Source organism: Chiloscyllium punctatum, chromosome 31 (genome assembly GCF_047496795.1).
Source record: "Chiloscyllium punctatum isolate Juve2018m chromosome 31, sChiPun1.3, whole genome shotgun sequence".
Taxonomy (NCBI): domain Eukaryota; kingdom Metazoa; phylum Chordata; class Chondrichthyes; order Orectolobiformes; family Hemiscylliidae; genus Chiloscyllium; species Chiloscyllium punctatum.
In genome coordinates this window covers 71,652,777-71,668,049 of record NC_092769.1, presented here as the reverse complement: position 1 = coordinate 71,668,049, position 15,273 = coordinate 71,652,777, and the positions used below count along the sequence as shown (strand labels likewise).

At 43.6% G+C, this 15,273-nt stretch overlaps 2 protein-coding genes across 12 annotated transcripts in view; one reads left to right on the top strand and one right to left on the bottom strand.

Annotated features, from left to right (window-relative positions):
- Nucleotides 1-15,273, bottom strand: part of LOC140457049 (RNA-binding protein 4-like) — an 82,637-nt gene that overhangs the window by 39,081 nt on the left and 28,283 nt on the right. The window lies entirely within an intron of this gene.
- LOC140457047 (prokineticin receptor 2-like) lies at nucleotides 1,096-10,908 on the top strand. Of its 3 annotated transcripts, XM_072550979.1 has the most exons (4): nucleotides 1,096-1,698; nucleotides 1,808-1,921; nucleotides 4,832-5,660; nucleotides 8,528-10,908. In XM_072550979.1, the coding sequence occupies exons 3-4, from the start codon at nucleotides 5,206-5,208 to the stop codon at nucleotides 9,219-9,221; spliced, it is 1,149 nt and encodes a 382-aa protein (XP_072407080.1). In that variant the 5' UTR covers nucleotides 1,096-1,698; nucleotides 1,808-1,921; nucleotides 4,832-5,205; the 3' UTR covers nucleotides 9,222-10,908. The 3 variants fall into 3 exon arrangements, with proteins under 3 accessions (XP_072407080.1, XP_072407081.1, XP_072407079.1); XM_072550980.1 differs by lacking the exon at nucleotides 1,808-1,921; XM_072550978.1 differs by having other exon boundaries at nucleotides 1,808-5,660.

The following is a 15,273-nucleotide window of genomic DNA, read 5'->3' as shown; positions in this document are numbered from 1 at the left end:
GGAATCGAACCCAGGTCCCTGGCTCTGTGAGGCAGCAGTGTTAACCACTGAGCCCACGAGCATATAACAATGGTATGAATTCTGGAGCCCCCAAATTGTCTTTAGGCAAACTAAAAGATGCAGGACCTCTCCTTTTTGAGAGATTGTGAACAATCTATATCCTTAGGATTTCTGTTTGGCTGATAACAGAACATAGAATAGCGCAGCAAAGGGAAAGATACCATATACAGACACACACCAAGAACTTGGGCAAGCCTCACCAAAGGATTTGCAGCATGACAACCATCCTTATCCGGAGAATTGATTACAAAAGCTCCCAGCACCCCGTGACAGTTCAGCACCTCCATTAGGGTTTCGTCAGTAAGGCTGGATGGTTGTTCCGATCATGGTAACGCCACCTTGCAACTGTCCATTTTTCTGGCCATCTGCTTCATTGGGTTATTTGCTTGATGTCACTACCATCAGTGTTTCTGTGAAAAGGGTTTGTTTCTCTCATGATCCAGATGACCCTTCTTTGCAAAGTCTCTTTCCTTCCAACTTTCATTGAAATTGGCGCATTCATCTTCGCCCCAGACATTCTACATTCCACAAGATTTCCAAACCTAAGCTTGGGAATCACCTGACTGTCACTCCTTGGTTTGACTCATTCCCTCTTCTATTTCCAACCTTGGTAATGTCTCACACCATTTCAACTCAATTAGCCCTTTGCATGATGGTAGAGGCCCTTTAAGATGTTGTGCCTAAGTGGAATGCTGTCAGGAATAAATGATGAGTTGTGCTTTTGTGACACACTGTTAAATTATATGAAGACCTTTGCGGTTCCTCAGGGAAAAGAAAAACCTTTTAGTTGCTAAGCATCTTAACCTTGGAAACCATACCATCTCCTCCCATCCTAAGGGGCTGCCTCACCGTATTTATTACCCTCAGGATTCTTTACTCACTTAACTATTGATGGTGCAGGGGGGCTTGATAGCTAGCTCCCCTTTTAATTTAGCTTGATTGAAAATGGGACTTCTCCTTTAAGACGACAGTCTGGCTGGGAGATTCTGCTCCTCCTCGAGAACTAGTCAAGCAGACCCAGCTGCGTGTCAGTGAGTGAGTGAGCTGGCTCCAAACCTAGCTGCAGAGACAAAATCTTCAGTACAGAGACGGCAGAGGACAGCATTCCACAGGCACAGCCCCAGAGAAACGTGCAGCTTCTTTCTCAGAAATTAAAGATTCTGAAGCAGACAGGAGAGGACTGTCAGCACAAGTGGGAAATTTCTTCAGGTATTTCCCCCCCTGCCCCAGCACCATCAGAAATATTTTGAGACAGAAGAACAGTATCAATGAGTCCACTCCGCATCCAGCCTCTTGAAGAAAGACGCATGTCACACTTCTGGGCAGATCAGAAGCAACGGACCACTAAACCCTGCTTGTTATGAGAAACTGTCGGAGGGTGAGATAAAACTGCTCCATTTTTTGCTGCTGATTTACAGAGACTTGATACACAGAGTCAGTTTTACTCAACCAGAGTGAATATAAACAAAGCTATCGGGGACTGAAAATAATTTGAGTTACCTTCTGATAAATGAATTCAGTTCTATAGCTTTTTAGGGATGTGCGAACTACTGACTTCCAGGTCCAGCTTATTCTAACATCTGGAACAGCTTTTGTTCTTTTAGCTTCAATGAGCTGAAAATATTAAGCATCATGCAGGTAAGATTTGAAAAACTTCAGTCCCTTGCCTCTAGAGACACTTTAAAATGAATTACGTTAAAAAAAAATGTTTTCATGATATGTTGCAAATGTCCTCCTCTGTTTACAGGTGGTGAAGGTTTCAGAAAGCTTTGAACGTTTCACTGCAGCCGGTGGGTTTCGGTCTGGTGAGATCAACTGAGTTCAAGTAACTGCTGTCACCTGGGCCCAGACTTACATTTAGGTTGGGACCTGGATTCTGACCTTCCACCGACACACCCTCCCCTCCCCCAGTCTCCTATGCCGACAGTAACAGCCCTGCTCAGATCCGCTAGCCAACTCTAACTGGGGTTAAATCATGAATGTCTTGTTCCATGCAATGGAGTGTTGCACTGATTGGATTCAAGCAAAAAAAAAATTTGCTTTTTATTTAGCAGCGCTCATGGAACTACATCTGAGCCTTTGGTGGGACATATTAACAGTATATTTACTGTAACTATCCTAAAATAATAACTGGCAGAGTCTACAGAGTCAAACAGCCTCCACCAACAGGAACATCAGAGGACACAGGTTTAAGATCATTCGAATTACTTTAAGTAAAATGCCAAAAGGAAGGTGATCAGAAAAAAAAGGACATGCAGCGAGTTGTTCTGGAGTGATCTGGAACCTGCTTTGGATGGCAGATGCAAAGTTGGTAGCAGCTTTACAAAGGAATGTGGAAGGAAAGAAATGTCAGGACCGTGGGGTAAATGTAGAGGAAAGCGGGCAACTAATTAAATCACACTTTGAGAAAAAGCATTGACGCGATGAGTTTTAGATTAGATTAGATTAGATTACATTACAGTGTGGAAACAGGCCCTTCGGCCCAACAAGTCCACAACGACCCGCCGAAGCACAACCCACCCATACCCCTACATTTACCCCGTACTGAACAGTACAGGCAATTTAGTATGGCCAATTCACCTGATCCTGCACATCTTTGGACTGTGGGAGGAAACCAAAGCACCCGGAGGAAACCCACACAGACACGGGGAGAATGTGCAAACTCCACACAGTCAGTCGCCTGAGGCAGGAATTGAACCCAGGTCTCTGGCGCTGTGAGGCAGCAGTGCTAGCCACTGTGCCACCGTGCCGCCCATAAATGACCTCCTTTCATGTCCTTTAATTTGATAAATTCAAAGTCAGGTCATACAAAGACTGAACATTTCCCAAGCAAAAAGATGGAGTTTGCCTTACACAAGGGACAACTGGTTTAGCTGACAGTCTGATTAGACCTGTCTAAATAGAGTCTCGTTAAATCATTTGGGACAGGTTGCTGGTGGGCCACTAACTGGAGTAATGACAAGTTCAGCAACAAACTCCAGTAAAGTTCCTCTCACGTTTTCATACAAACACAGTCTGTTCAGAAACATCATCCTACCTACAGCAGCATGTGTAGTGGCAGCACTGTGTACCAACTACGAAATACACTGCAGGAATTCGCCGAAGATCCTCAGACCAGCACCTTCCAGACCCACAAACACTAACGTGTAGATGGACAAGGGCAGCAGATACATGGGAAACTCCATTCTTTGCAACCTCCCGTCTGAGCCACTCACCATCCTGACTTGGAAATATATCAGCCTTTCCTTCAGTGTCACTGGCTCAAAATCCTGGATTCCCTCCCAAAGGGCATTGTGGGTCTACCTATAGCAGGTGACACAAGAAAGCAGCCCACCACCATCTTCTCAAGGGGCAACTAGGGACAGGCAATGAATGCTGGGGCCAGTCAGCAACGCCCCATGTCCCATAACTGACTATTTCTGTTGGCCAGTTACTGAACAGGTCTTAAAATTGTGCGGGCAGTGTCAAGAGTGGGAAGATGACTGAATTATCACCCAGAGGAGCATTAATACACTGAGGTGGCTACAGATCTCATTAGGCAGTGATCATACATCATACTGATACCACATAGACAGGCTCCAGGTACAGATTCTGGCTTATTCCCCAAAGGGCAGACAGAAATTTTGTAAGGGAAAACAATATCCGTCTGTCCCTAATCACTCTGGGTCCAGGTGGTGTGCGTATTTGCAGGGAACCCGCTATATGCCTAATTTCTGGGCTGACTGGTAGAATGTGAGAAACAGTCAGTGAGTGCACGCATGTCTGTGTGGGGGCAAGCATGCTCTTGTCAGTATGTGTGCGTGAGATGAAAGAGAAAAGAACACAGAGAAAAATAGGAGCCTCTCTGCCAATAAATACTACTTCCCCTCTATTAAAGGGCCTGGAGGGTCACAAAGCGTTCCTCATAAAGAATCCTCTGCTGGATAATGCAAGCTCAGTTTACTGCCCATTTTCTCAACTCACTTGCTCATTCATCGAATCCCTACAGTGTGAAAACTGGCCATTCAGCCCATCTAATCCACACTGACCCTCCAAACAGAATCTTACCCAGACCCACACCCCTAGACTATCCCTGTAACCCTGAATTTACCATGGCTAACCTGTACATCTTTGGATTCTGAGAGGAAACCTACTCAGGCACGGGGAGAACGTATAAACTCCACACAGACAGTCACCCAAGCCTGGAATCAAACCTGGGTCCCTGACACTGTGAGGCAGCAGTACTAAGCACTATGCCATTGTTTGGGGTGTTTCCATGTAGAATGCCCACCAATCGAGACAATGGAAGAGTTTAAGTTATTGGATTGTGCGCAACCTCACACTCCCCACTTAGCACTAACAGTTGTATCTATCCCTGTGGGAATCAAAGAGTGACTCGACTGAACCAGCACAATGGTGAAGCACTTTTGTCCCTGTCCTCACTGCAAACCACTCACTCACATTGCACAGTTCAAACCAAGTCTGAACTTGTGTGACTGAGAAAATATTCTAGTTTTAGCATGGGTCACAGGATAATGATCAGAACTAGTTGGTGACAACAGTGGTTTTCTTTAATGGTGATGGTGGGTTGGGGGGAGATGCTGAATACAAAAGCAACTGAACCACACAGAATTACAATATGGCACAGCACGGAAGGAGGCTAATCGGTCCATTAGGTTTACGATGGCTGTCTGAAGGAGCAATTTACCTCACCCGTGCCTTCTCCACGCGGTCCCACACCTCCTTACTTTTCAGATATTGAACTAGTTGTTATCTTTCTTTCCCTCTGCAGCCATTCCCAGCGGAAGCTGAGAAAATGACCCTCTCTTACAACTGCCTTTGACAGAGAGGAGTAAGCGCAACGTGGATCGGAACTGAATTTGTCCCTTCACCTGACTCAAAACCCAGAGTCACAGGAGCAGTTTCAGTGTCATATTCCAACCGTCTATCAGAACGGTGCAGACAACGTTCTGATTCTCAGCGCCTAGCAAGCCGTGAAAGTTAAAATAAACTCGATCCAGGTAGAGCATCTGCAGAAGAAACTTTGCAATCAGACGTTTTATCCTGCAGAAATTTATGTGCAAGACACACGAATGAACTCTTGACAGAAGAGGTCAGTTCAAACAAAGATTGGAGGATTTTGGTGAAAACTGTAAAACTTCAGCCATGGCAGATCACTGTGCCAACGTGTCACAATGCAGTGACTTGAGTTTGACTGACCTTGGCTTGTCTTGGAATCAGAGTTATGAGTATGAACAATACATGTCACTGCCAGATATAAGAGGGCAAGAGGCTGCCGATAATACTTTCTACCAGGCCAGGATTGTGATAGGTGTGGCCTTTGTCTGCATCATGCTGGTCTGTGGTGTTGGCAATTTCTTCTTCATTGTGACCCTGGCCAGATACAAGAATCTGAGGAACATCACCAATCTCCTGATAGTCAACCTGGCCATCTCTGATTTCATTGTGGCCATTGTGTGCTGTCCCTTCGAAATGGATTACTACGTGGTCAGAGGGCTGTCCTGGAGCTTTGGTCATGTTCTATGTTCCTCTGTGAACTACCTCAGAATGGTGTCCCTCTATGTCTCCACCAACGCGCTGCTGGTCATTGCCGTCGACAGGTGAGAAGCTCTCATGTGTTACATTTGGAGTTCTTCTGCAAGTGCACAGAGTTGTAGTATCCCTACAGTGTGGAAACAGGCCATTTGGCTCAACAAGTCCACATCGACCCTCCGATGAGTAATCCACCCAGACCCATTCCCCTACCCTATTACTCTACATTTCCCTTGACTAATTCACCTAATCTACACTTGCCTGAACACTATGTGCAATTTGCCATGGCCAATCCACCTAACCTGCACATCTTTGGATCATGAGAGGAAACCGGAGCCCCACAGAGGAATTCCATGTAAAAACAGGTAGAATGTGCAAGTTCCAGACAGATAGTCCCTGGCACTGTAATGCAGCAGTGCTAAGTCACTACAAGTTACCTTCAGCCATTAACCTGAACTCTGTTTCCTAGCCAGCAATTCCATCTCCTCTTTGGACATTAGTCTAGATGACGCCAAGCCAGACAGTAGGCAACCCTGCATCTTAGTTGGCCCTGAGTAGAGCTTCCAAACACAATCTCTGCTCCAAGAGAATATACAAGGCAAAGTTGCCAAAGTCCTACTGGACGATAGGTCTTCCATTTCATTAGAGGTAGACAACTGATGGGTGAATTAACCTGATGTCACCATGTCTCAGGTGAGGGGAGGGGTCGAGAAGGAGAATCCTTCATGGTGACCTCAGCCAGTACAGAAATTGAACCCACACTGTCAGCATCACCCTATTGCAAACTGGCTATCCAGCCAATTGAACTGAGTCCACATACACATACACATTAATACACATACATTAATATAGATATTGGTATCTATGCCTCTGGACTGTTAATCCAGAACCCTAGGTTAGCATTCTGGGGATGCGGGTTCGAAACCCACTATGACAGAAGGTGAAATTTGAATTCAATAAAATCTAGAATCAAAATCCAATTGAATAATGATGACTTAACCATTCTTGTTTGAAAAAAAAACCTACTTGGTTCACTAATATTCTCAAAGGGTTGGAAATCTTCCATCCTTACCTGGTCTGGCCTATAAGTAACCCCAGCAATGCGGTTGACTCTTAACTGCTGTCTGAAATGGCCAATCAGTCCTAGTTGAATTGAGAGTGTGGTGCTGGAAAGGCACAGCAGGTCTGGCAGCATTCGAGGAGCAGGAGAATTGATGTTTCGTGCATAAGCCCCACATCAGGAATCCTGATGAGGAGCTTATGCCTGAACCGTCGATTCTCCTGCTCCTCGGATGCTGCCTTACCTGTTGCGTTTTTCCAGCGCCACACTCTCGACTCTGATCTCCAGCACATGCAGCCCTCACCTTCGTCTGGGCATGGGTAACAAATGGCAGTCTTGCCCACAATGTTGATATCCCATGAAAGACTATACTGTTTACTTTGACACCTGCAGTATGACCCCTCCTCACCCCGACTCAGCTATTTCCTGCTGAAATCACCATCCCATCTCATTCCCTCTCTAGTCTCAACTATTCCAATGCTCTTCCAGGATTCCTCATTCTCCATCCTCCTTAAAAAGCCCAGATTGTCCAAACCTCTGTTAGCCCTTATCCTAACCCACACCAAATCTTCTTCACCCATCATCAATTAACTACACCGACGTCCATACTAGCAAAGTGACAAATTTTAAGTTGTTGTCCTTGTATTCAAATCCATGGCAATGTTGCTCCGTACTCAGTAAATTCCTCCAGCCTCACAATCCTTAGCAAATTCTACATCAAATGTAACATCCTATGGATTCTTGCTTTATTTTTGCCTTTCAGTCCAGGCCTTAAACCTCATCCCAAAACAACCTTACCTCTTTCTCTCCTACTTTTAAGAAATTGCTTAAAAACAATTTGACCAATCTCTTCACAAACAAATACAGAAATTGCCACAAAGGCTCAGCAACAAAACTGTTCTGAGAAAGGATCAGCTAATCCGAAACGCTCTTATCTTTTGATCATTTGCCCTCATATCTCCCTCGGTGTCTGATTGCCTTGAGCATTACCAATAAATTACTAACTACATTAGGAACGAGACAAATGCAAACTACTAGTGTTTTAAAGTGACACTGCAAAGTCACAACTGTTTTCTGAAAAGTAAGATTTTCAGCAGTTATCAGCAATTCCTGCCCTTACTTCATCTATCCTTTGAGGGTAACTTTATTCTGATTTTGCCCCATTATCTGCAATTTGCAGCAAAACCAAACAGATATGGCCGTCTCAGCTTCCAACCTCAGTGCCATTGGAGTTAGCTACCTCCATCAGGCTGTGAGGTCAGGAGAGCTGAACAAATTGCTGGGTTAGGAAAGGGGCAAAACCTGGCTACTTACTCAGTGACCCTGCACACGTGGGTGATCATCGGGTGACAATTAGATCAAATCCCACTGTGACAGCCACAGGTAAATTAGTGAGTTGACCAGTGCCGTCAAGGCAAACACGTGCAGAGGGCTTGTTTGGACAAGTTCACTGCGGCCCTCGGTGTCCACAGATTTCATTCATCATTAAACGTTGCCTCGCTCAGGAAAACCATGGCAGCAAAAGTAGAGAAGAATCCGACAGTAAAAGAATTGTGGCGTGATGTAAAATTACAGTCATTCCTCTGTATCGGTGAAACTCTGTCCTTGAGAATCTTCATGAATGGTGAAGTTCAGAAGTAGGGAGCTCATTAAAAATAGGCTATCGATTTTTGTTGTGACTTAAATTTTGGTGTAGATAGGCGAACTTGTGATTTCACAGATGCGGAGGATTTATTGCATTTTCTTTTTGGTAACAATCAAACTGGGTATTCATAACCAGACGTTCAATGTCATAATGTCTTTTGGACTAACCCAAATCTTCCAGTTAACTCAGACTCTCCTACTTATCCTTTCACTCTCCTGTACCCATTGCAGGTATCTGGTCATTGTGCACCCGCTGAAACCTCGTATGAAGTTTCAGACGGCCTACTGTGTTCTGATTGCCGTATGGTTAGTCTCCCTGTTCATCTCCATCCCTTCAGCATACTTTACAACTGAAACAACCTTCGACACTTTCCTGGGAAGCAACGGGAAAATATTCTGTGGGCAGATCTGGCCGGCAGACAAGAAACTCTTTTACAAGTCCTATTTCTTATTCCTCTTCATCCTGGAGTTTGTTGTGCCTGTGCTGACAATGTCCCTGTGCTACATGCAGATCTGCAGGGAGCTGTGGTTCAAAAGCATGCCAGGTGTGCAAACCTACCAAATTAAGAAGCGGCTTCGAGCACGGAGGAAGACGGTCCTGGTCCTTATGGGTATATTGACCGCCTACATCCTCTGCTGGGCTCCATATTATGGATACACCATCGTCCGAGATTTCTTTCCAAATGTGCTCCTCAGAGTAAAGCATTCCATCACGGTGTACTACATTGTAGAGTGCATTGCAGTGAGCAACAGCATGATAAACACGCTGTTCTTCGTTACAGTAAAAAACAACACTTGCAAGTATGTGAAGAAGAGCTTCCTTCAGCGCTGGAGGGCTGCCTACACACCTGACAAAAGCACTGCCATGCAAGAGTGCCAAACATCAGTGCTGCCAGTGTCCGACGAACTGCCTCAGCAGCAATAGCCAACATGCACCGCCTGCATCTAGGTGATACTATGCCAAGGAAATGTTAAACAAAATGACTCTACTGGCATAAACCAGCCTGGTTGATGCTGTGGGTGTTGGTGACTCAGCTGTGAAACAAGGCAAAAACATTGGTTTCCCAGAGACAATTGCTGTAGAATTATTTGGTGGCCATGTGGGATGGGAAGATTGATAGTTAAGGTACACAAGGAGTTGCGTCATGCATGCAAGGTGCCATGTTGGTTTTCAGGTCCCAATTCCAAAGGAATTTCCAATACATCTTCAGGATTCCTTCTCTCCTCCATCCTACAGGCTAAAAGTCAACTCAAGCTCAGCAGATATCCCATTGCTAAGGCTTTGCTACTCTGCATTATTAATGGGCTTCACCAGTGTTTTTCCCAAGACCAACTGTTGACATCAGTGACACAAAACTCCCTGCTGACTCAAAAGCAATTCATGTAATTGAACTTCATCAATGTTTTGCCTATTTCAGATAGTGAGACTTGTGAAAAGCTGTGCTGAGGGCCAATCAGAAAAGCTCCCAAATTGATGGGTGCCTCTATGCTGGAAGTATTGCTGCAATTTTATCTGCAACAGGAGTTTCTGCAAAGACTCCAGCTATCTAGTGATCTACATTGCAAATCTGAGAGATTGTCTTATTGCCCTCAACAGCAAAGGGTCAAAAACAGCAAGGTATGTGTAAGGTGGTGGGAACAAGAATGTTTTCTGAGATGAAAATTTTGTTGTTGATATGTGCCAAAGCTCCCAGGAATTAGCTATCATTTGCCCGTAAGGAAGGGATGAGCTGATCTGATACTGGATTGATACCTCATGTTGAAAGGCTTCAGCACTCCACTCTTGGGGTGCTGCTCTAGGTACAATTGCATACAAGGCCACATCTAATGGAAACTAGATCTTCCGAAGCAGGTTTACTGGTCTCAGAATCTGTCCAGGTGAACAGGATGCTTCTTATAAAGACTGTCAAACTGGGCTGTGGTATTCCACAAATGACATTTCATCGCAGAGTTCCTTCTCTGAAACCAATGTAATGAATAATGCATCTCATACCACCTCCAGCTACATGTGTATGTGTGTGTATGGGGTGAGGGGGCATTGGGCGATGTGCTACGATGAAAGAGAGACTACAATTCATGAAGTACCACTCCATGACTTTCAGAAACATCTCCAAAATATTTAACATTGGAGACATTATGATGGACTCTGAACACAGAGCATGGAAACAGACCCTTTGGTCCAACGTGTCCATGGCAGCCCAATTTGTCAAACTAAACCAGTCCAACTGAGCCAGAACTGAAAAGGGGAAAAAATGGAGAAACCAGAAAACATTGTTTGTAAATGAGAATGAATACTGTCGTTAAGAATTCCTTGTAAATAGCTTACAAAAGCATCACAGATCATTCCTGTTTCTGTTGTCACCCAAATTCAGATAGCATCCACTTGTTAAACCTTGAATCTCCGAAAGAGAGACAGCAAGGTTATTACACTCTCGCTCTGTGTAAAGTGGGCTGATTCTTGTCTAGTCTTGCATTGTGTTATGTCAAAGGTTCTTCATTCAATCATAGATATCCTGTGTAATTGTTCATTGTCTCTGCAACGTCAACGGTGTTGAATAAAATTCATGGAAGGAAAAGGTTTTGTTTCATTTTATGCAAAAGCTGCATTTATTCATAAGAGGCTAAATCTCACAAGAGGTCTTTTTGCTGTCCCATTATCTATTTTTTTAAGTCACCTATACCCAAGAAGAGAGAGAGAGAGACTGGCCTTGCCGCTCAACTGTCCTGCATGAGCAACCTTGCTAGGTTCCATTATGGGAGTCTCCAGAAACAACTTTCTTACTATGCATTCATACATATGCACCAATAGAGAATGGTATCCATATTTACAGCCAGTAGTATTAATGAGATATCACAATGAGGTATGTTTAAGATGTATGTTTTGTCCTTTCTTTTGTGAAGAGAGATTTTAAGTCAGAGGTACTAAGCTTGCTCGTGAAGGCCCATAAAGTAAACAGCTTGGGAGGCCTTGGGCTTTTAAGTTAGGACAATAAAAGCAGCCTCGGTGGCTGTAGCCACATCTTACAGACCAGAATGTGTAGTTTTTGTTTAAGCTTTTAGATTCGGCAGTTGCCATGTGGTCTTGAAGAGGTGGAAATTATTTTGTGGCCCCTCTTTCAATTACAACCAGAAGCTGGGGGCTGCCTTCCTAGGCTACTGCAATGAATGAGAGAAAAAATATGTTTTCTGAATTTGCCTTTTGCCAAAGGATGGCTTATGGGATGTTACTATATTGGAACAGTTAATTAGCAATAGTTACTGTAGCTATTATTCTGTTAAGTTTTCCAATGGAGTTAAGTTATTCTAAGTTCTTCTTTCTTTTGTTGTATTTTAACTATAGAGTTTGAATAAATTGCTTAACATCCAGTAGTCTGACCAGTCAAATTACAACTGGAACATAGCACCTCACTTTACCTTTAAAGTAAGAAAATGTTAAGGTCTAGGCTGCCTTCTTAAAATATTCTGGGAAGGCCTTGTCTGGCCCAATACAGAAAAAGAGGAGAAAATTGACATGAATAAATGCTAAAGAACTTAACGACAATGTGAAGCTTCTATTGTCTTAATTTGGGATAAAAGAAGTTGCGAAGGATGATAAGCTCAGTGCAGTGAACACTTGAGAATGATTTAAGGAGAAAATGTACAAATAGACCAAATCCCACTGAAATGAAAACCCATAAAAATACAAATGTAAGGGAACAACATTTAAATCCATCTGGTCTAACTTGATATACAGCCACACACTGCTGCTTCTCATACACACTGAATAGCGCCCAGAGTCTGTCTTGGCTGCAGTTCAATCGGTTATGAAGAGATGGTTTCTTTTCCCTTTGAAGCTTTTCACGGAACAAACAGCACTTGCAACATTTTTTGGGCATCCCTTGCGGGTATATGTTCCCTTTAATTTTTTGAGAATCTTGTCATCTGTGTGGTAGTCACCTTCCTGAGACTAAGCGTACTGGGCTTCACTGGCTTCAAGCTAATCCTGTCTTGTCAATACCGCCACCAATTTAATTAAACCCTATTTATTTTGTAAACATCGACCAGCAACTGGCTAAAAGAGATAGGAGGAAATAAAGCTGGATGGAGCAAACAAAAGAATGAAAAATATAAAGGATGAATTAAAGGAAATTGTTAAAAGGAAAATGATGGAAATAAATGGCTGTATGGTTTCATAGAGATGTACAGCACAGGAACAGACCCTTCGATCCAACTAGTCCATGCCGACCAGACATCGTAAATTAATCTAGTCCCATTTGCCAGGACTCGGCCCATATCTCTTTAAACTCTTCCTCTATTCATATCCCCGTCCAGATGCCTTTTCAATGTTGTGATTATACCAGCCTTCACCACTTCCTCTGGCAGCTCATTCTATCCATGTAATACCCTCTGCATGAAAAGGTTGCCCCTTAGGTCCCTTTTAAACCTTTCCACTCTCACCTTAAATCTATGTCATCTAGTTTTGGACTCCCCCTACCCTGGGGTAAAATACCTTGGCTATTCATTCCTCTTCATGCCTCTCATGATTTTATAAACCTCTCTAAGATCACCCATCAGTCTCTGACGCTCCAGGGAAAATAGCTGCAGCCTATTCAGCTTCTCCCTCTAGCTCAAATCCTCCATCCCCAGCAGCATCCTTGGATATGTTTCCTCACCGCTCTCAAGTTTCACAATATCTTTCCTATAACGGGGAGAACAGAATTGAAAATAGTATTCCAGAAATGGCCCAATCAATGTCCTGTACAGCTGCGACATGGCATCCCAATTTTTATACTCAATGCACTGTCCAATAAAGGCAAGCATACCAAACATCATCATCTCTACCCTGTCTACCTGTGACTTCATTTCCAAGGAACTATGAACCTGCACCCCAAGGTTTCTTTGTTTGGTAACACTCCCCAGTCCTTACCATTAAGTGTGTAAGCCCTGCCCTGATTTGCCTTTCCAAAATGCAACATCTCACATTTATCTAAATTAAACTCCATTTGCCATTCCGCGACACATCTGTCCCTTTGTACTCTGAAATAACCTTCTTCACTGCCCACTAACTACCAATTTTAGTTCCAACTGTAAACTTACTAATTCAGACCTATTTATTTTTAAAATATCAACCAGCTAAAAGAGACAAAAGAAAATTACATTGCTCCGAGCAGAGTGGAAAATATAAAGGAGCAATTAAAGGTAATTATCAAAATGAAAGAATGGAAATAAATGGCTGCAAGTATGGTTTCGCCTGGTTATAACAAATTGTCTAACCTTCCTGACACCCGATCACCATACAGCTGTACTCAATTCTTCCTAATAACACACCAAATAGTCTCTCAACCCGAATTACATCAAAGTATTGATGTGGAGGATCTGGTGCTGGACTGTGGTGGATGAAGTTAAAACTCACACAGCACCAGGTTACAGTTCAATAGGTTTATTTGGAAGAACTAGCTTTCGGAGCCACCTATGAAGGAGCAGCGGTCCAAACGCAAGTGCTTCCAAATAAACCTGTCGTGTGGTATTCCTGCCTATTTCCAGTAACCTTTCACCGCCTTGGTTATCAACAATCTACCTGTCGTTGCCTTAGAAATATTCAAAGCCTCCACTTCAGAAAAAGTGCTTCAAAAATTCATTTTTCCTCTGTGTTAAAATCTCTTTAGTCTTATTTCTAAAAACATCTGTACTTTCCCAATTATTCAGTTTACTGGAACACTGGTGCCAATACGGTACAGTTCCAAATCATCCTAATGATACAGGCACCACTTTTGCCAGTACTGGTGTCAGTGCCCATAAGATTGGCTCAGTAGAAATGAATTTCAGTTTAAGTTACATATTAATTTCACTAAGCTTAGTTGCCCTAAATCAAGGAGAAAGTGAGGACTGCAGATGCTGGAGATCAGAGCTGAAAATGTGTTGCTGGAAAAGCGCAGCAGGTCAGGCAGCATCCAAGGAACAGGAGAATCGACGTTTCGGGCATAAGCCCTTCTTCATTCCTGAAGAAGGGCTTATGCCCGAAACGTCGATTGCCCTAAATCAATCTGAGTGTGGCTCATGTAATAACCTGAAGAATGCCATCTTGAGGTTCTGCTTTTTAATTTGGTGCCTAGCTCCTCGTTCTGACTATTCAGAACTTCTTACTATGTCACTGGTACCTGCATGGACCCTGATGACTGGATCCAGTCTTCCCATTGTTAAGTCCTTTTCCAGCTATGAGAATATGCCCAGAATCCCAGCATTGGATAGGTAACACAGCCTTCTGTACTTTGTTTTTGCTGCAGAGTACAATGGCAATGCCCATCACTACACCCAGACCAATCCCATCTGCTCTGCAGTTGTGTCACAATACATCTGAAGACTATGATTAAACAAGAAATCTATTTTCTGATATCACATTAAGACTGTTGAGTCAAGTTTCCGTACGCTATTCTAGTAGGAGGCTGGGTGCAGCAGCAGTGTCCCTACCTCTGGACCAGAAGGCCCAGATTCAAGTCCCACCTGTTCCAGGGGTATATCATTACATGCCTGAATGGGTAGATGTAAAAATATTTACATTGCTCCTTTCGCCACCACAATCCTTTCACTACCCCCATTTGAATAGCTTCCTGTACTGATGTGCAATTAGATCCTCTATCCTGCAGCTTTCACTCTCAACAACCAGTGGACGTACCTCAAATCTATTGGATAATTACAGTTTTTAAAAATGTATTCATTATTTTTGTGGGATGTGAGCATCATTGGCTGGCCAGCATTTATTGCCCATCCCTAGTTATCCTAGAGAAGGTGATGGTGGTGACCTGCTTTCTTGAACTGCTGCAGTCCACCTGCTGTGGGTTGACCCCCAATGCCATTAAAGAGGGAATTCCAGGATTTTCACCAAGCGACAGTGAAGGAACAGCTGATATATTTACAAGTCTGGATGGTGAGTGACCTGGAGGAGAACTTGAAGGTGGTGGTATTCCCATGTATCTGCTGCCTTATCCTTCTTGATGGAA